General features: G+C 34.9%; 1 protein-coding gene across 17 annotated transcripts in view; it reads right to left on the reverse strand.

Annotated features, from left to right (window-relative positions):
• Positions 1–20,497, reverse strand: part of EVI5 (ecotropic viral integration site 5) — a 235,234-nt gene that overhangs the window by 7,265 nt on the left and 207,472 nt on the right. The window contains exon 21 of one of the 17 annotated variants that reach the window (XM_042952848.1): positions 9,455–10,000. The exons of 15 other annotated variants lie outside the window; for them this stretch is intronic. In XM_042952848.1, the coding sequence (XP_042808782.1) occupies positions 9,965–10,000 (36 nt within the window). In that variant the 3' untranslated portion in view covers positions 9,455–9,964. Of the gene's footprint in view, positions 1–9,454; positions 10,001–14,837; positions 14,874–20,497 lie in introns of those variants that run through there. One more of the 17 variants, XM_042952849.1, reaches the window with a different exon arrangement.

Genomic DNA, 20,497 nt, shown 5'->3' on the forward strand with positions numbered 1-20,497 from the left:
CCTGGAGCCTGCTTCCGATTCTGTGTCTCCCTCTCTCTCTGCCCCTCTCCCGTTCATGCTCTGTCTCTCTCTGTCTCAAAAATAAATAAACGTTAAAAAAAATTAAAAAAAAAAAGGCTACATTAGCGTATGATTCCACCTATATGACATTTTGAAAAAGGCAAAATTATCGAGACAGTACATAGATCAGTGGCTGCCAGAAGTTCAGAGGGAGGGAAGGAATGAATAGGTAGAGAACAAAGGGTTGTTAGGCAGTGCAACTATTTTGTATGACAATGTAATGGCAGACATGTATCATTAAACATTTGTAAAAACCCACAGAATGTACAGTCCAAACAGTGAACCCTAATGTAAATATGGACTTCAGGAATGTATCAATATTGGCTTATCAGTTATAACTTATATATGACACTAGCACAAGATGTTAATATCAGAGGAAACTAAGGGAACCCATTGAAGGAGAATATTCCTGCATTTTCTGGTCAATTTTTCTGTAAATCTAAGACTGTCTTCCATAATAAAGTCTATCAATTAAAAAAACTAGATGTTCTGTGATTTTTTTTTTTTTTTTTGTGGCCACTATACTATAATATCTAAACTGCTTGAGAAAACTCTGAGACTATGTCTGTTCCAAGAAAATGTTTAGGCTCATGTTTTGTGTGTGTGTGTGTGTGTGTGTGTGTTTGCTTTGTTTGTTTTTAAAGATTGTGTATTTAGGTAATCTCTATACCCAGTGTGGGACTTGAACTCACAACCCTGAGATCAAGATTTGCATGCCTTACCAACTGAGTCAGCCAGGCTCCCCTAGACTTTTTTTTTTTTTTTTTTTAAAGATAAAACACAGTAAAGCATATGGATTTTAAGTGTACAGGTTGATAAATTTTTACTTATGTATATGCCCATATAACTACCACCCAGATCAAGATATAAAACATTTCCAGTACCCCAGGAGGCCCCCTTGTGTCCTCTCCTCACCTGGGGATTACCTTCAAAGGTAACCACTATTCTGACATCTATCACCAAAGAATAGTTTTGCCTGTTCTCGGACCTAATATAAAGAATCATATGGTATATGCTCATTTGTGTCTGGCTCCTGTTACTCAACATTATGTCTGTGAGATTCACCCATGATGGCATGGATAGCAAAGTTCATTCTTTTTCATAATATTCCATTATGTAAATATGTCACAATTTATTTATTCATCTTATGTTAATGGCCACTTGTGCTGTTTCCAGCCTATTACATATAATGCTGCTATGAATATTCTTATGTTTTTTTGATGAATATAAGCACTCATTTCTCTTGAGTATATACCCAGGAGTATAACTGCTGGGTCATAGAGAATATGTGCATTAAGCTTTAGTAGATATTTCCAAACTATTTTTTAAAGTGTTGTAACATAAGCTCTTTAATTTCTGCAAGAGAACTTTGCCTTACTTTCTGCCAGGTTGGTTGTCAAAGCAAATTAATGGCCCCTTAACTGATCATACTGAGTAACTTCATTATAGATTCTTAGTAGTGGTGGTACAAGTTAGTAAAAGCACTTCTGAAAATGGTTTGACAGTATTTACTAAAGTTGAACATCTACATATCCTATACCTAGAATAGCTAAAATTACAGTTTGCTTGGCACAGTCCTAGATTATACCTGCTGCCACAATGTAATGATTAATGGTATCCTATCTTCATTCTCAAAAGTGTCCTGGTTTTAACAATAAATTTTGTCACCCAGGAATCCCATTCCTAAGTGTATGAACAACAGAAACAAGTATAATACAGACTTGTAATAGGGTTCATGGCAATTTTATTCATAATAATGCCCAATGGAAATAACCCAAATGTTTATAAACTAGTATGATTAAATAAATTATGGTATATTCATACAATGAGACACTATACAGCAACAAAAATGAACGAACAGATTACTGCTGCAGGGAACAATATGGATAAAGCTCACACTGTTTAGCAAAAGAAGCCAAACACAAACAAATGCATTCTGTGTGATTTCATTAGTATAAGGTTAAAAACTAGTCAGTAAGTGGGAAGAATGACAAGAAGACTTCTGAAATGCTGGCATGTTCTAGTTCTTGATCTAGGTGGTAGTTAAATGGGCACATTCATTTTTGTGATAATTTATCAAGCTAGACACTCATGATTTGTATATTTTTCTGTATATATCTTATATTTAAAGAAAAATATCTATTAAATAAAAGCCTAAGAAATAATATCTATGGAAGACTGCTAGAAAGGCATATAATTGTCACTAGTATTTCTGAATTCTATTTTGGGATCTCACCAATCACTAATTATGTATTTGAACTCCACTGCTTTAGTCCATTATACAATTGCTCTTACTTAGATGTTAGGCCATTAGCCTAACACCTTCCTATTCAGTTCATTTTTCTACCCCAATGGCAGACCAGTAAAAGAAATTTATTTCAAAGTTAAGAAAGAGGAAGAGAAGAATTGGTTTGGTTTTGTCTTACTAAAACCATGAATCTTCAGTACGTTATGTTCCCTGCTTTGTACTAGCTACCAAATATGTGGCTCACATTGATACCATATGCATTTCTGTGTACTAATAGGAATGTTGATTTTACTAGATTTTGCCTTAGAACTATTTTTTTTTAACTATCAGAGTGAAGCATCCGATACTGCCATTTTTGTAAATGAAAGTCAAGTATCAGCAATTTAATTTGGTTTGATTAACCTAATATCCAGTTATTTCTGTATTATGTATATTCATGCAAACTGCCTCAAAATCTTTGGGGGAACAAAGCATTTTCCATGGTAAATACTAAATTTCTTAGTTTCAATTATTTGTTTGGTTGTATTCTATATTTTATTTTTTTTTAACAGTTCAGTTGTATTCTAAGCATAAGGTCATCATGTGGTGAGCACAGCATAATGCATACAGAAGATGAATCACCATGCTGTACACCTGAAACTAATGTAACATTGTGTGTCAACTATACCCAAATTAAAAGCAAAGCAAAACAAAACAATATTTGTGGTAGATAATACAGGTGAATGGTTTCATGACTTTGGGGCAAGAAAAGATTTCCTAGATAGGCCACAGGCTGCACTAAGCATACAGACAGAAAAAATAAGTCAAGCCTTATTAAAATGAAGAACTTCTCTTCATCAAGGACACCTTCAAGAGAGTAAGATGTCAAGAATAGAATGGGATTAATACTAGCCATATTTATCACTAAAAAGCTTTATGTAGGATATGTAACTAATTCCCATATGTTAATAATAATCATAAAAAGACAATCTGAAAAAACAGGCAAAAGTTCTGACTAGCCAATTCACACAAAAGATAGCCAAATGGCCAACAAATACATGAAAAGGTGCACAACATCACTATTCATCAGGAAATGCAAACTGAAACCACCCAGGTGCCCATGTAGCTGACCATTTTGATAAGCAGTTATACTCACCATAACAAAACCTCCAAATAACCCAATGACAAAAAACAAAAAAATAAAAACTGTTTCCTTTACATTTAAAAGTATTTCTTTTTTGCTTTCCGGTATTATTTTGATATTAATAGTTTAAAATATTACCATTTTTATAACATATTTGATGCAACAGGTATATATATTTGAGTGTATTATTTACAGATTAAGTTTTTTCCAAGTTACAATTAAGTGTTTAAAATTAGCAGTGTCCGGAAAAATATGAAACAAAAGGTTGCTGTACATATATTCTACCTCTTCTGTTAGCCTTTGATGATGGAAACGGTTTCCTAATCATTTTTGTATTCGAGAACTCAGCATTCTGACTTGACAAGAGTGGGCACATAAGAAATATAAATGAACTACACTAAAAAGATGGCTGGATTCTTGAGAAAGTTCTTACATATTAATTATTCATCCCATCCTTTGTGAATAAGAATATTAATAAGCAGACCGAGGGGTGTGTCAATATACAAAGACCCCAATAATGTACTGTTTCTTACCTGATATGGACTGCTTCATCATGTTATGCATGAAGAGACAGAGTAAAAAAATAAAAACATGTAGAATTCATTTAAATAATACTTAAGACATTATGACATACTCATTACAACTTAAAAAGCTAACAAAACCTTAACCTCTCACTAGCTTCAAAGAGATAGAATTTTAAGATTTCTCTGCATGTATTCAACAATGCTGACCCAAAGAAAGTATATAGCAATTAGAAAAAGAAAGTGGTAAGATATTATACAACTTATGAAGAATACAGCATAAGATGCTGTATAGCTAATAAGAAAACAGGAAACTGTCATGTTCATAGTCTGATGAATGTAGGTTTTGACAGGAAACAGCAGAGTTTCTAACTGCATGATCGTAAAAATTCAAACACTAAAAAAGAATATTAAGAACTACTATAGCTATTTCACATAAAGACTATCAGTAAAATTTGAAAGCCAAGAGAAGAACCTGCAGGAATGAATACCCTGAAGGCCCAAAGGACTTCAATAATCATTAAGGAAACACAAGTATTAAAAGAATTTCTCATTAGTCTACTTCATTAGCTAAACTTTCACAGGTTAAGATAGAAGTTTCTTTTGTAAAACAGAGAAGTGTCATTGCTTTAGAGATCTGTAGCCTTTAAATATAACTTCCTAATAAATAATAGAGAAATCTGTGCTGAGAAATCTGATCACCTGGGTTAGTGTCCATGTGGACAGAGGACACATGTTCTTTGTGTGTTTGCTTGCTTTCAGTAATTAACACTGGTAGCTTTTAAAAGTTTGGGTTGATTTTTACAGTTGATTTTAAAGAGACACCATAGTTTATCCTTTCTCAATTTTAATGTGTAGGAGTAAGAGAATTAATAATAAACCCTTATATTTATATGAGGTTTTACAGTTAAAAGTGCTTCCATGCATATTATTTCAGGTCAAAAAAACTTTCCCCCGTGTGTGACTGGAGGCTGAATTGTACAGACAACTACCACTTTTTGAGATTCAAAAGAATAAGAAAGGCTGTACTGAGTGTTCTGAAAGACAATCAGTCCACAACAAAGTGGAAAAAAGTCATCCACACACCAAAAAAAACCCCTAACCAAATGAACTTTGATCACTACTAGACAGGGTTTAAACCATTTAAGTGAGTCATGTGATACCAAGTGAACTGCAAAACAGATGCAGTAAGTTTCCAAGACTGAGTCATATCAGATTATAAAAGCTCCTATTTGTACATTTGGGTTTATATAATCAATTTTTGTAAAACATTGAGCTATTGCTGTTACAGTTAATATAACATTTCTGCAAGTGATGTATAAGATATAAAATTTTAAATAACTATAAATTATTCTTTATATGAGAAGATGGACATAAAGTTCAATAATCACAAAGATTTCTATTTCTAAGTTCTAGAGGCTTTACTTTTTTACTCCAAAGTTTAATCAGTAATTTTGTTGAAATCCTTATATAATATTTTAATAGTTTAAGTTTTCAAAATGTAAAAGGGAAATGATGTGCTAAATTAATTCTCAATTATCAGCTTCTTTCAAAAATGAATTGTACATATGACAAAGATTAAAACTAGCCATAAGCACACAAACCAAAAGATTTCCAGTGAATCAGAACAGGAAACCAATAAAAGTGATCAATTGGAGGTCATGACTTTTTGATCATTGTACTACATAGGCAAGAGGAAAAATTCAGACCCACAGTACTTAAAAGTAGATTAAGTTTAAAATTCAAGAGTTGTATTGAAATAATACAAAACAGACAATGCTGAAAATTGTTTTGGCTTTATGCTAAGTAAATTACTTTTAAATACCAGATAAAACACTTAAGTTAAAAAAAAAAAACATAGAGTCTGTGTTAAATATATAAAATGCAATAGTTAAAACTCATTCTTTCAGAAGCAAAGAAAAAAAATGGACCCACAATAATAAGTGAAAAAGGTGGAAAGCAAAGTTTGGCACTGAAGAAAATTATATTCTGCATTTGTTACCAGAGAAGGAGAGAGGGAGAAGAAACAGGTCATTTACAAAGAACGCTTAGTCTCTCTATACTGTATACTTAGATTTATCCAGTATACTATGGCAAACAAAATGAAACTGCATTGCCCTCTTCCTGGCAGCTGACACATCTTGATAAAACTGAAACCATTAACATTATTTAGAAGGTACTCTAATGTCAATGGTGATGAGGTTAGGAATATATGAACTTCTATGTAAATTTATGACCAATTACAGGAAATAAATCACTTCACACTTGTTTCACTCTGAACTTTTAAAGCTACATCAAAGTACCACATACATTTCATTTGATTTAACCTTCAGCTGAAGTACTAAAAAAATTCAAATATTTAGCAAAACATCCTCATGAAAATGAAGTACTTCTTTTCTATCTGGACTGAACAGTTAAGAGCAATCATTCTTCTCTAAAGCTAAATCATAGGTTTTATCAGTCTATCTAATCACTTACCCAAATTTTAAATCATTTATCTGATAAGGGACTTGTATCTAAAATATATAAAGAATTCTTACAACTCAATTATAAAAAGACAACCCAATTATAAAATGGGCACAGGGTCTAGGTAAATATTTCTCTAAAGAAGTTACAGATGGGCAATAAGCAAATGACAAGATGCCCAATATCATTAGCCACCAGGAAAATACAAAATAAAACCAAAATGAGAGGACATTCATATTTACTAGGATGGCTATAAACAAAAAAGGGAAATAATATCAAACATTGGCAAGGATGTGGAGAAACTGGAACCCTCATACACAGCTGGTGGAAATATAAAATGGTACAGCTGCTTTGGAAAACACTATGGCAGTTCTTGAAATCGTTAAACCACAGTGATTCTACTAGTAAGTAATACTCAAGACAAATGAAAACATATGGTCACAATGAACTTTGTATATGAATGTTCACATCAGCATTATTTATAACAGCCAAAAAGTGAAAACAACCCAAATATCCATCACACAATAAATGGATAAACAGAATGTGGTATATCCATTTGATAGAATATTATTAGGCAATAAAAAGGAATGAAGTACTGATACATGCTACAACATGAATGGACCTTGAAAACATTATGCTAAGAAAACAGTCACAGATGACCACATATTGTATAATTCCATTAAAAAAATTTTTTTAATGTTTATTTATTTTTGAGAGAGAGACAGAGTGTGAGTGGGGGAGGAACAGAGAGAGAGGGAGACACAGAATCTGAAGCAGGCTCCAGGCTCTGAGCTGTCAGCACAGAGCCCGATGTGAGGCTTGAACTCATGAACTGTGAGATCACGACCTGAGCCTAAGTCAGACGCTTACCGACTGAGCCACCCAGGCGCCCCTGTATAATTCCATTTAAATGAAATATCCAGAATAGGGAAATCTACAGAGATAGAAAGTAGATTAGTGGTTGCCTAGGGTTGCAGGAAGGGAGCTTGGGGGAAATGAAGAATGACTACCAATGGGAATGGTATTACTTTCGGGAGTGATAAAAAATGTTCTAACATTGTGCCAATAGCTTCACAACTCTGTAAATATACTAAAAGCCACTGAGTTGTACACTTTAAATGGATGAACCATAACTGTATGTGAATTATAGCTCAAATAAATCTGTTTATACATACATACACACACACACACACACACACACACACACACACACATACATACATATATATAAAAATCAGATAGTCATTTTATGGGCATGTTTCCAATGGAGATATTGCCACATTGAAAATAATTTTTTTTAAGTTTATTTATTTTGAGAGAGAGATGGATTACGTGTGCATGGGGGAGAGGCAGAAAGAGAGGGAGAGAGAGAATCCCAAGTAGGTTCTGCACAGTCTGAGCAGAGCCCAAAGCAGGGCTCAAAGTCATGAACCGTGAGATCATGACCTGAGCTGAAATCAAGAGTTAGATGCTTAACCAACTGAGCCACCCAGGCACCCCAGCTTCATTTTAATAGATGAAAATATTTGCAGTAAAAAATTTAATGCTTTAGACAGAAGTATTAAGTAAAAGATAAATGTATTTGTAGCATTCACTTTTTGCCAGGAAATTAAAATTAACTCCTGATGGAAAAATAATTTTAAAAATACATGATAAATATATATAGCCACAGACCTACACTATTTTAAAAGCCAAACAGGAAAGGTTAGTATGCTTCTTCCTCATTCTGAGGTACTCATAGACTGCTTAGTTAAGATTGGGCACTTGCAAACCACATGACCTCATGAATGCTATCTTATCATATCACAGGTTCCTCAGACTGACCACAACAACTTAAATCAGACAGGCAGCAAAGTAGCACTAAGTCTCTGACACATATTATTTGTATGATGTTTTTAGTTGTCCAGTTCATGGGGAGTGAAAATCTGATTATCTCAAATCCAACTGCATCTGTGAGATAGGGTCCATGAAAAGCACATGATTTACTGCACCAAAGACTTCCAACCACAATTTAAAATTTTTAGTTTTTGTAAATCTGAGGGAGCTAGCTCTTCATCTTTTATCAATTCTCCTTTAGTTGACACTTAGTAAGTTTGAAGAACACATTTATAAATGTTACTAGTTTGAAAAACTGCCAATACTTAAGTTATTGTTTCTTTTAAAAACTAACATTTTATTTATGGTTTTTTTTAATGTTTATTTATTTATTTTGAGAGAGAGCACAGCAGGGGAGAGGCACAGAGAGAGAGAGAGGGAGACAGAATCCCAAGCAGGTTCTATGTTCAGCAGAGAACCCGATGCGGGGCTGGATCTCATGAGAGAGCACAACCTGAGCTGATATCAAGAGTTGGATGTTTAACCAAATGAGCCACCCAGGTACCTCTAAAAACTAGCATTTTAAAACTGAATTACTTGATGCAAAGAAAATAAGGTTTCAAAATGATTGGCTATATTTCAAAATCTTGGCATAGCTGAAGAAACTGGACTGTTACATTTAAGAATATACAGCACTAAAAACCAAGTATGAAGTATTGGGTAGTGATAACAGGAAGAAAATATGTAAATTAAACTGAAAAAATTCAAATTGGTTCTCAAATGCATCATTTGGACCAACATCTTAAAAAGAAAATAATCCAAAACATAATCAAGGAAGAAGATTCTATTCTGTGGATTTCCTCTTATTTGATTAAGAAAGCTTTACCCTTAGCCATTGGATCAATCTCTCTGAATGCTATTTTCAGAATCATACACTAAAAACAAACTGATCAGGCTCTCTCTCCAGTTTCAGAAGCATCCCTCCCTACTGATTTTCCTGCTACTATTTATTTACTTATTTACTTACTTATTTATTTATTTATTTATTTATTTATTTATTTATTTAGAGAGACAGAGAGAGAGCAGGGAAGGGGCAGAGAGAGAGACAGAATCCAAAGCAGGCTCTGCCCTGTCAGTGAGGAGCCTGATGCAGGGCTCGAACTCACCAACCAGGAAATCATGATGAGCTGAAATCAAGTTGGATACTTAAGTGACTGAGCCACCCAGGCGTCCCTTCTCTGCTTTTACAGCTGCTTCTTCTCTCTTTCCTGAGCTCTTTATTTGCCTCCAGACCTTTCAATATGATGGCCTCTGCCTAAACACTCTTTTATTTTCCTTTTCCTGGCTATTTTCTCCTCCCCTTTCAAACTTTAGGTAGTCCCATGCCCAGAGATTTTAGGACACATTTGTAGGCCATGGCACCATGTGGTTCTAATGCAGCACTGCCCATATTGACTGTTCTCCCTACCAGTCTGAATTCCTTAACAATTGGGACTTTGACTTTTATACACCTAGCATAGGACTGGGATGGAAAGCACTTTAAAGATTATTTAGCATGACTGCTTAAAGATGCAGTAACTGAGCCAAGGTCTGAGGCATACCTGGGAGCTAAATGATGCTCAAATGCTTACCGACTGAATAAATATATGAAGTATATTGGAATCCTAAGGTCACACAGTTAATCAGCAGAAGTAGGTCTAGAATCCAGGTCTCCTGGATAAGTCCACTGCTCTATAAATGATGGTTCCCAACCACCTGCAGTAAGTTCTTTTTGGAGAATAAAGACACGAAATTCAGAAACAAAAACTAAACTTCTAAACCTAAAAAACAAAACGAAAAAGAACAAAATCCTGCCATTTGCAACAACATGGATGGAACTGGAGGGTATTATGCTAAGTAAAATAAGCCAACCGGAGAAAGACAAATATCATAAGTTTTCACTCATATGAAACTTGAGAAAACTTAACGGAGGACCATGGGGGAAGGTAAGGGGAAAAAATAGTTTCAAACACACAGGGAAGCAAACCATAAGAGACTCAAATGAGGAGAACAAACTGAGGGTTGACTGGGGAGTGGGGAAGGGGAAATGGGTGACGGGCATTGAGGGCACCTGTTGGGATGCGCACTGGGTGTTGTATATAAGTGATGAATCATGGGAATCTACCTCCCAAACCCAAGAGTACACTGTATACACTGTATGTTAGCTAATCTGACAATAAATTAAAAAAAAAATCTAGAACTGCTATTAAGAACCTGATAAACTGCACATATATCTATAGTTTTTCCCCTCTTCTCCATCTTATGTATGTGTTTAGAAATACTGGCATGACAATGAAAGGAGAAAGAGTTAGATGAAGAGTAGGGATAACCAGCTTCTGAATAAATGAAAACATTTTTAAATAAATACTCAAATCTTGAAACCTGAGTACTTGAGTAAGTTCACTGGACTTTAAAATCTAGCTCATTTGGTTGCCCAAGTCAGGCTGAAAGAAATGTTTAAGCACATCCTATTAGCTCCACTCTAAATGTCAACAAATACGTTTAATACAGTAGTCATGCTAACATCGTATTGGTACTACATATGTTACTGAAATAGTTTTAAGCATTTATATCCTACTTTCCTCATATCTAAGATCTAAGAATATGCTATTCGATGGTGTTTTCATGGGAATGCTAACAGAATCAATCTCTTGTACCCTTATTGGATTAAATCTATTTAAGAACTGCTATAAGCAACTATAAAACCTGCCACTATAGGCTTTATAGTTAGTTCCAATTCTTTAAACATGCTTATTTTCATCTGCTTTTACTTCTTATAACCCAACTGGTATGTATTTAACATCCAGTTTCCCTCAAGTGGTTTCTTATGACTTACATTTCCAATTTAACTGTTGGAACCATTAATTAAGCAATTTACAGATTACTACTAATAGGCATTGTCTCACTATTATGCATTTGAAAATTTAGCTGTTCTCAATTAATGTAAAGTACTATGTAAAAACTTGCCACTTAGTGCCAGAAAACACAGAATTGTTCAAAGTCTAATGGAGTTGTAGAAAAAAAAGATATTGGTTATTTAAAAAAAAAAAAAAAAAGATACTTGAAAGAGTTTCCACTCATCAAATTCAGGACAACTTGAACACCAAGAGAATTGACTGAATCCACGAGTTCATAGTACAGTGTTAGGATTCTTCAAAGGCTCTAAGAAATATAAGGCTGAATAAGACACAATCTCTGCAAGGAACTTGCAGTTTGGCTTGCCGGTAAGCATCAAGGATAGTACAACAACCATTAATTAAAACAAACAAAATTATGTGCTATGTTATCTCCCATTTCTGAACTATTTAGTACTCACTGTTTGTACCAACCATATACAGTATTTGTTAAATTAACTTTCCACTTTCTCCCATTGGATTGTAAATTCCTTGAGAATAAGACTACACTGTACTTTGCATAGCATCTGGCACAATATCAGAAAAATATCCCATCTGACACAGCTTCATATCCAAGTCTGACTTTATAATTCCAACTGGTTCTGTCCCTTGGCCAGCGAGACATTATCTCTTGAGGTTATTTACTTGATTCTTTAATTCTGAGTACTGGATTCAAATCCCTCATTTCTGACTGAGTCTATATTCTCTACATTGACTGCTCACCAGATGTCATCCTAGAAATCTCTTAACTCTTTTTGAGTCGTATCCTACATTAGTTGATACTCCTAAGGGTCTTCTTTCCTGGGTATCTCATCCTCACTAGGGTCTAATTCCTTTTCTTACCCTGTTTTTTGTTTTTAATTTTCCTTTTTTAAGTGATTTCATTATCTCTCTTTATTACTCTCTTCTACCAGACCTATCTTTTTTGTCATGTTCTCATGATTCAACTCCCATTCTTTAATGAAATTATCATAATCAGAAATACATATTTTCATTAGCAAATTTAAACATCTTGTTTTACCTATAGTAGGAACAGGATACACAGAGGCATGTAATTGGGTAGAATACTGTCCTATGAATAGAGCACAAAACTGGAAAATGGTCTAAAAGTCTTGAATCAAAAGTAAGGTGTCCTATATGGGGTTATTATAGATTTTCTATGTGTTACATATTCTTTTTGGAGGCAAAGAATGAATGGAAAGATATATAGCCTTGGAGATTTTAAAAATTTAATGCAGAAACAATTGCTGGAAGTTTGGTCACAAGTTAAACAAACTCTTGCAAAAGGATGTATTGAATAGCTGAGCTAATATATGTCCGTGGGTAAGCTTGTATTTCATAAGTGATAGGCATATATGAAATTAGGTTAACTATTTTTATCTATTTCTCTGTTTCTGGGAATGTCAAATTTGGCTACAAAATCTCAGTTGCTTCTATTTTCAGAAAATCATCTAATATTTAAAAGCTAAGATTTTATTAGCACCCACTGGAAACTGAAGCAAAATAGAAGGGTTAAGTCAGACCAATTCCCCAGTTTCAGATGGAAGAGAAGTCCAGAATCTGATGCTGGAAGAAAATACTAGGTGACAGTAGAGTCCTACTAACCAGACAGTAGGTTCCCATCTGTGAGAAGTAATTCATTTTAATTTAATTAAACACTTATGGAACTACTATATCTAACATGTGACAAGTAAATGGGTCGGGAGGATTGTGGTAGGGCAGTGGGATGTAGCAGAACAGAAGTCAGAATGCCTGGGCAGTAGTTCCGTCTCTTCCATTACTAGCTGTGTAACTTTGGGTAAGTCCCTTAACTCTTATGCCCCAGCTTCCTCATTTATCAAGTGAAAAACTAGATTAACTTTAAGAACATGCCTGGCTTAAAAATACTATCAGTCAGAAATCTCAGCTTTAAGTCTTCCACACAGTGATATTATTGCAGACATAAAGTATTGTATAATTTTTTTATCTTATGACTTCAAGTAAGATAAACTAATTACCCAAGAGTTAATGGAACATATAAGAGGAATAGGAGTAATAACATTAATGTAAAGAAGTCATTAAGAATGAATTTTTTTATCTATAAATGGGGACTGTAAGATTTAAAAACAGTGCTAAACATTTAATTCAAGAGTATTAAAGCAATTTTCATAAGAGCACAAATACGATCATGCATCTACATGAGATCTTTTGGCAGCAAAGAAAAACAATTTACCTACAGTGAGGCTTATGTGAGCTCCTGCGTGATACTTTACATTGCTCTAACTAGAGAAAGAACAAATTTAAGGGAATATGTTCTTTTATTAAGAAGTTGCCACATCAGAAACATGGCACTTTTTACTGTAACAACATACATAAAAGCTTATAACTCCATGTATTGAAATTTTTCTTAAACAATAATTTTAAAATTAAGATTCAACAGACATCAATACAAAAGAAAACATTGTTTTTTTCCTTATTTCTGCCTCTACCAGTACACTGTTGCTATCATAGCAATTTGTAAAAATGTCAACTCTATTTTAGGTTATCCTCTGTAAACTAGGTAAAATACTGAGTTTTGCAAGATTTAAAAGGCAATAAATACTGGTAGAAACAGTCAATACAGAATAAGCACATGGTTAAAAAAAACAAAAACGATATTTCAGTTTGAAATAAAGAGGAAAAAAACAGCTGCCAGTAACTACAGAGCCAAATTACTAACCTCTTTTCTACCTTTAATATTCTTGTTTTAAAGCCTAGATGAAGATCAATGTTGAATGAGTCTCCAAGAGTCTTTAAAAAAAAAGTCAAGTCCAGGTGATTTTATTAACTACTTTTAAATTGGTGCTTGCTTTGCACATATACTAAATGACTTTTAAACTGAAGAATATAGAGCAAGGAAAAAAGATTCAAACAGTTACAAAAGGGCAGTCTGTCATTTGATTCTGAAAGCTCCTCACTGGAAAAAATTCTAGTTAATAACAAATGAGTATCAATATTAAACATATTAATAATGGTCAGGACATTAAAATGCTTTTTGGTAGATATTTAACTAAATCTATAGCTCAAGCATATATCAACAGTTATTAAAATTTAAAAAGGAGTACTCACATATAAACATTTTTTTCTTTGAGAGAGAGAGAGAGAAAGAGAGAGACAGACAGTGTGCAGGAGAGCGCACGTGCAAGGGTAGGGGCAGAGGGAGAGGGAGAGAATCTTAAGCAGGCTCCACGCCCAGTGCGGAGCTCAATGTGGGGCTCAAATCATAACCCTGAAATCAAGAATCAGATGCTTAAGCAACTGAGGCATCCAGGGGCCTCTATGTAAAAACATTTTCTAAGCCAAACTTCAGAATGGGCTTTGTTTAGATTTCCATTTGTTAACTCAAACTTCTAATTTTGTACTTGGCTAGTAGAAACAAAAGAAGATTCTTGTAACATATGATAACTTAAACAGCCTCCTCAACAAAGAAGACAGGAAGATGGCAGAAGACCTGTGTACTGGGAACCAGCACAAAGGCTATCCTTAAAATGAAAGTTGGTTTCACCTACCTGGGTTGTATATTATTTACAGCATCCTATAATCGTGTTTTATTTTTTGGCCAGGTTTATCCTAAAATAGCTTATATTTCTCTAAGTTCTTCAGGAAGTGGCGGGGGGGGGGTGCTCAGTAATTGTTCAATGACAGACAATTCCTCCTGTCAACTTCTTTCATAAATCATCCATCATTCTCTGATAAATGACAAAAAAAAATGCTGAAGAAATCTTTCTTAATAAATTCATTCTTCAAGAGGACCAGGGAAGTTTAAAACCTAATTAAAATAACTATGTTGAAATGTTCCCTTCTTAAAAGTCTCCTTTCTGGGGCTTCTATATCCACAGCTGCCAGTTTCCCTCCCAACTGACCAGTAATTTTGATCTCCTTTGCTGGCTCTCTTGATCTTAAAGGTCAAGAGTGCCATGAACTTGCTCCTGGACCCCCTTCTCTTTGTCTATGAATAATATTAACATTCCAGTGACTACCTATTTTTAGCCCTAACCTCTTTTTAGAACCTCATATTCACATATCCATAGCCCACTTCACTATTTTCATGTTCATGTTTAACAGGAATCTCAACCTTAATATAAACAAAACAGAGTTCTTTATCTTCTACCCTTCCCAACCTAAGTAAATGGCACCAATCATCCAATTGGCAAGCCAAAAATCTCTGGAGTCACTATTTTACCTTATGTCCCTCCTATAACCCATCAGCAAATTCTCAATCTCTAAAATATATCTCTAATATATTCATGTTGCTAACAATTCTATTTCTCCCATGCTTCTAAGCTACCTTTGCTCTTACCTAGACTATTTTAACAGCCTCCATTTTCCTGTTTCTATTCTTGCTCTCCTACAATCAATTCACCATACAGCAGGCAGGGCAAATCAGATCACATCACTCTTTGCTTAAAACCATCCAAAGGCAGGCACATGGGTGGCTCAGTCGGTTAAGTATGGGACTCTTGGTTTCATCTCAGGTCATGACCTCACCCTTCATGAGTTCCAGCCCCACATCAGGCTCCATGCTGTCACTGTGGAGCCTGCTTGGGATTCTCTCCTTTCCCTCTCTCTCTGATCTTCCCCTACTTGTACTCTCTCTCTCAAAATAAATAAATAAACAAAACAAAAACATCCAAAGGCTGGGGTGCATGGGTGGCTGAGTCAGTTAAGTGTCCAACTCTTTTTTTTTTTAATTTATTTTTGAGAGAGAAGAGAGAGCATAAGCAGAGGAGAGGCAGAAAGAGGGAGAGAGAGAGAGAGGGAGAGGGAGGGAGGGAGGGAGGGAGGGAGGGAGGGAGAGAGAGAGAGAGAGAGAGAATCGCAAGCAGGCTCATGCTATCAGCACAGAGTCCATTGTGGGGCTCGAACCCACGAATCACAGGATCATGATCTGAGCTGAAACCAAGAACTAGATGCTTAACCAAATGAGCCACCCAGGTGCCCCAAGTGTCCAACTCTTGATTTCAGCTCAAGTCATGATCTCATGGTCATGTGATCAAGCCCCAAGTCGGGCTCTGCACTGAGCATGGAGCCTGCTTGAGATTCTGTCTCTCTCCCTCTGCCCCGTTCTCTGCTTGCACTTTCTTTCTCTCTCGCTCTCTCAAATACAATTAAAACAACAAAAACAACAACAACAACAAAAACATCTAGAGGCTTCCCACTGAACCAAGAATAAAACACAAACATTTTTCCTGGCTTATAAAGCACTATATAGGATTTTACCTCAACTACCTCTTTAATCTTATCTCCTACCATTCTTCCCCCATCCTCTACTATACTCCAGCCACATTAGTATGATTTCTCACAAAATCCATTACATTTTCTTCTAAGATCTTTCTGCTATTTTTTTCTCTTCTGCCTAGAATGTTCTTCTCACTGATTTTTGTACATCAGGAAGCTTCTTAGCATTCCCATCACAGTTTGTATGTTACCTTATTAGCAAAGCCTTTTGTTGTAATCATTTATTCATTAATTTTTTTTTTCGTGAAGTACCAACTATATGGCAACACTGTTCTAGGTGCTGGGGGGAAAGTTTCTCAATTTATTAGTTTATTAATTTATTAGTTTATTAGTTTCTCAATTTATTAGTAATTAGGGAAGTACACATTAAAACCATAATGAGAGGGGCGCCTGGCGTGGCTCAGTCGGTTAAGCACCTGACTCTGGCTCAGGTCATGATCTCATGGTTCATGGGTTCGAGCCCCACATTGAGCTCTGTGATGACAGCTCAGAACCTGGAGCCTGCTTCAGATTCTGAAGCACCGCCTCCCACCCCCCGCCCTTCCCCATTCATGCTCTGTCTCTGTCAAAAATAAATAAACGTTAAAGAAAAACATTAAAAAAAACCAACCATACGAGAAACTTCTTCACAGGCAAAGAATGACTAAAATTAGATAAAGACCAACAGTCCTACATGTCGATGAGGATGTGGAACAATATGAACTGTCTTCACTGCAGCAATGTTAAAAGATCAAATTGGAAATAATTCAATGTTCACTAACAGAAAAGATAAACTGTATATTTATACAAAGGAAAATTATACAGTGATGAGACTAAACAATCTATAGCTACATTTAAAAATAACAATGGTTGAATTTCACAATTTTAAACAAAAGCAGCAAGACACAGAAGAACATATAAGAAGCCATTTATATAAAAATTAAAAACTTAAACTTGTTACCTGGGTACTTTCCTCCATGTTATACTTCTATCAAAAGTTTATAAAGAGTTCCTGTTCTTTAAATTGTTCAATTTTTATGATTATGAACCCATTATATCATAGAAAGTTAAGGATAATAGCTAGTCTATCATAGTTGATCAGACTAGAAGGTTTCCTTTAGGAACAAACAATGAAAAAATTGTTGTTTGGTCTTACCATAAGGAATAGTTGTGGCTCTCCTAACCAACTGGTCTGTTTTCATTACACATTCACTCTGAAATGTTTAAAGTGACATTTCCCCCTTTTTTGGTGCTGAGTGCTGAAAACCTTAGAGCCTGGTTTGAGGACCACTTATTAAGAAATATATTGATAATTCTGTGGTATGCATTTTTGCATGGGTCTTATTCATGGCTCCATATTACACTCCTATAGTTTTCTGTGTCTCACAAAATTGAAGTTTGCTACTCTGCATCATTTACAAATTCACTTCATTATGTGTAGAACAACGCAGGGTATTTATTGATCAACAAAAATGCTTTGAAGGTTTTTTCTTTTTTTAAAAAAATATATAGTTTGTTTTGGTTCTACTTCATTCTAAGTTTAATGCATTGGAGTCAACTGAAAGTCCTGATTCAAGCTTCTGCTACTTACTAGTTATGTGACTGTGGACATGTTATTTAGCCTCTCAGCTATAAAATGGGAATAATGATTTTTACAGGATAATTGTGAAGATTAAAATAACCATCCCAAGTATCTACACCTGGTTTACGAACTATTACTAGAAAGGGGGCGCCTAAGTCGGTTAAACATCCAACTTCGGCTCAGGTCATGATCTGGTGGTTTGTGAGTTTGAGCTCGGAGTAGGGCTCTGTGTGGACAGCTAGGAGCCCGGAGCCTGCTTCAGATTCTCTGTCTCCCTCTCTCTCTGCCCCTCCCCTGCCTGCGCTCTGTCTGTCTCTCTCTCTCTCTCCCCCTCAAAAATAAATAAGCATTTAAAAAAAAAGAGAAAACTTGCTCTATGTAGAAAACCTACTAAACAAATATAACTAGAATTACTTTCATGAGATCTTAAGGACATAAAGTACATTAAAACTATTATGACATCATAAAAATTCAGCAAAGCTGTTTAACTGGAAAACATTTAACTTTTAAAATAAATGAACTATCTTTAGACTGGAATAAATTTACCTATTCCTAGAACATCCACAAGAATATATCACCATCAAGAACAAATGAAAATATATAATCCATATTCAAAAACATTCTCAAATCAGCTGCTTAGCATGCATTTTCCTATAAAACACTGTAAATGGTAGCAAGGCTCCAAAGGACCCAGGGAAGCTAGTCAACTGGTAATTTGACTGAGACATAGGATTATACTTCTCAGTATGTCTACACCTAAAATGAGTCCTGAGTATATTTTCTTTGGCTACTAAATGAGAATAATCTTCTACCTTCTTCTAGATCCCTTTCCTGGCATTCAGAAAGTATTCTGTGTCTTTAGTGATCAGTAGCTATGAGAAGACAGACCTATGTTGCAAAAGTACATGGCTTATTCAAATTTCCTAGAAACTACAATTTTGGTTTATATATCTGACTTAAGTGTTCCTGATGCCCAATCTGCCTGATAAATTTCATTTTTCAAAACCCACCCCAGATGCTGTTACTATTTTATTCCTGTATGTTTCAAAGCAGGCTATAGCATATGGCGGTTAAGTGCACGAATGGGCTTAGAGTCATATACTCTGAACTAACACCCTATTTCTATTACTAATTCGTATATGACCATGGGGAGTTATTTAATACCCCAGAACCTCAGTTTTATTACATGTAAAATGTGAATAATAATGATGCTACTTACTTCATAGGAATGTTGTGAAGATTAAAAGAAATAATGTAAGTATAACATTTAGGAGTGTCTGACACAATGACTATTAAATGGTAACTACTAAATGCCATATTTTTCGTTATGTATTGCCATTTGTTTATTTGAATACCTATCTCTGTTGTTAGATTGTGAGCCCCTTGAGGGATATGCGTTGTTTCAATCTTTAATTAATCTTTAGTTGTAAACCTAGTGCCTAGTAGGAGCTGTGATGACAGACGGATGGAAGCGTAGGAGGTAAGGAAGATGGAATAAGGAACACACTTGAGTTGGGACCCAGGTTCTTTTCTATGTATGTATGTATGTATGTATGTATGTATTTTCTATGTATGAGGACAGGATGTAGGGATAAGGGAGAATTTAACCATGGCTCTTGCCACATCTGGGGCATCAAGGATTTCCACAGTGGTTTCTCTGAGGGTCTTGGTAGGGTATAAGAGTCTCCAAATTAAAAAATTTCTATGGGAAGTAGGTAAAACTAAAAGCATAAATTAGGTAGTGATGGTAGAAACTGCAGGGGTTGTGAGTCAGAGAAGGCATTTGGATGGATCACAGTAAACTGCAAGAAGTGAAGATAAATCTCCATTTGCAATGCTAACAAGGAGAGAAAGGGAGCTCTTGCTGCTAGGTCATTTACAGAATTCACTTATTGGATGTATGCAAAATAATGTGTCAGGGAGGAACAACACAGTTAAAATATTGTCATTAATTGAGTTTCTTTAGACTTTTAAATATTGATGACATATTTTCTAATCTAATTCAACTGAGAATACCACCATCATGTGGGATAATTATGAAGGGTAGTAATTATAAATATGAACTGTCTGACACAATTCTTGACCAATAGAGAGTACTCAATAAATAGTAACTACTAATGTTTTTTTTTACAGATCAACACTATATTCAGTCATAAAAAATAACCCACTTAATCCTCTCTACTATTTCATAGAGCCAACTAAGTTAAGTGATCACAATTGTTATAACAAGTACAGAATTGCTATCCCTTTAGGAAGATCAATCTGCAACATTTCCTTCAGCATTTTGAGAAGTATAAAAATCAGCTAAGAAAGTATCAACAGTCACATGTTCAATAATATTAATAATTGAAAGTTAATTTTTATGTTGAAAGCTAAAGATTCTGGCAAATTCTAGCACACAGGCAAAAGTTAAGTTGGAGAGATCAGACTGACTTTCGTTAAGCACCCCCCCCCCATTGTGAATGAAAAATCACTAGAATGAAAAAGTGATTCCTTATTTAACCCTCTTGAGAA

Source organism: Panthera leo, chromosome C1 (genome assembly GCF_018350215.1).
Source record: "Panthera leo isolate Ple1 chromosome C1, P.leo_Ple1_pat1.1, whole genome shotgun sequence".
In the NCBI taxonomy this organism is placed as follows: domain Eukaryota; kingdom Metazoa; phylum Chordata; class Mammalia; order Carnivora; family Felidae; genus Panthera; species Panthera leo.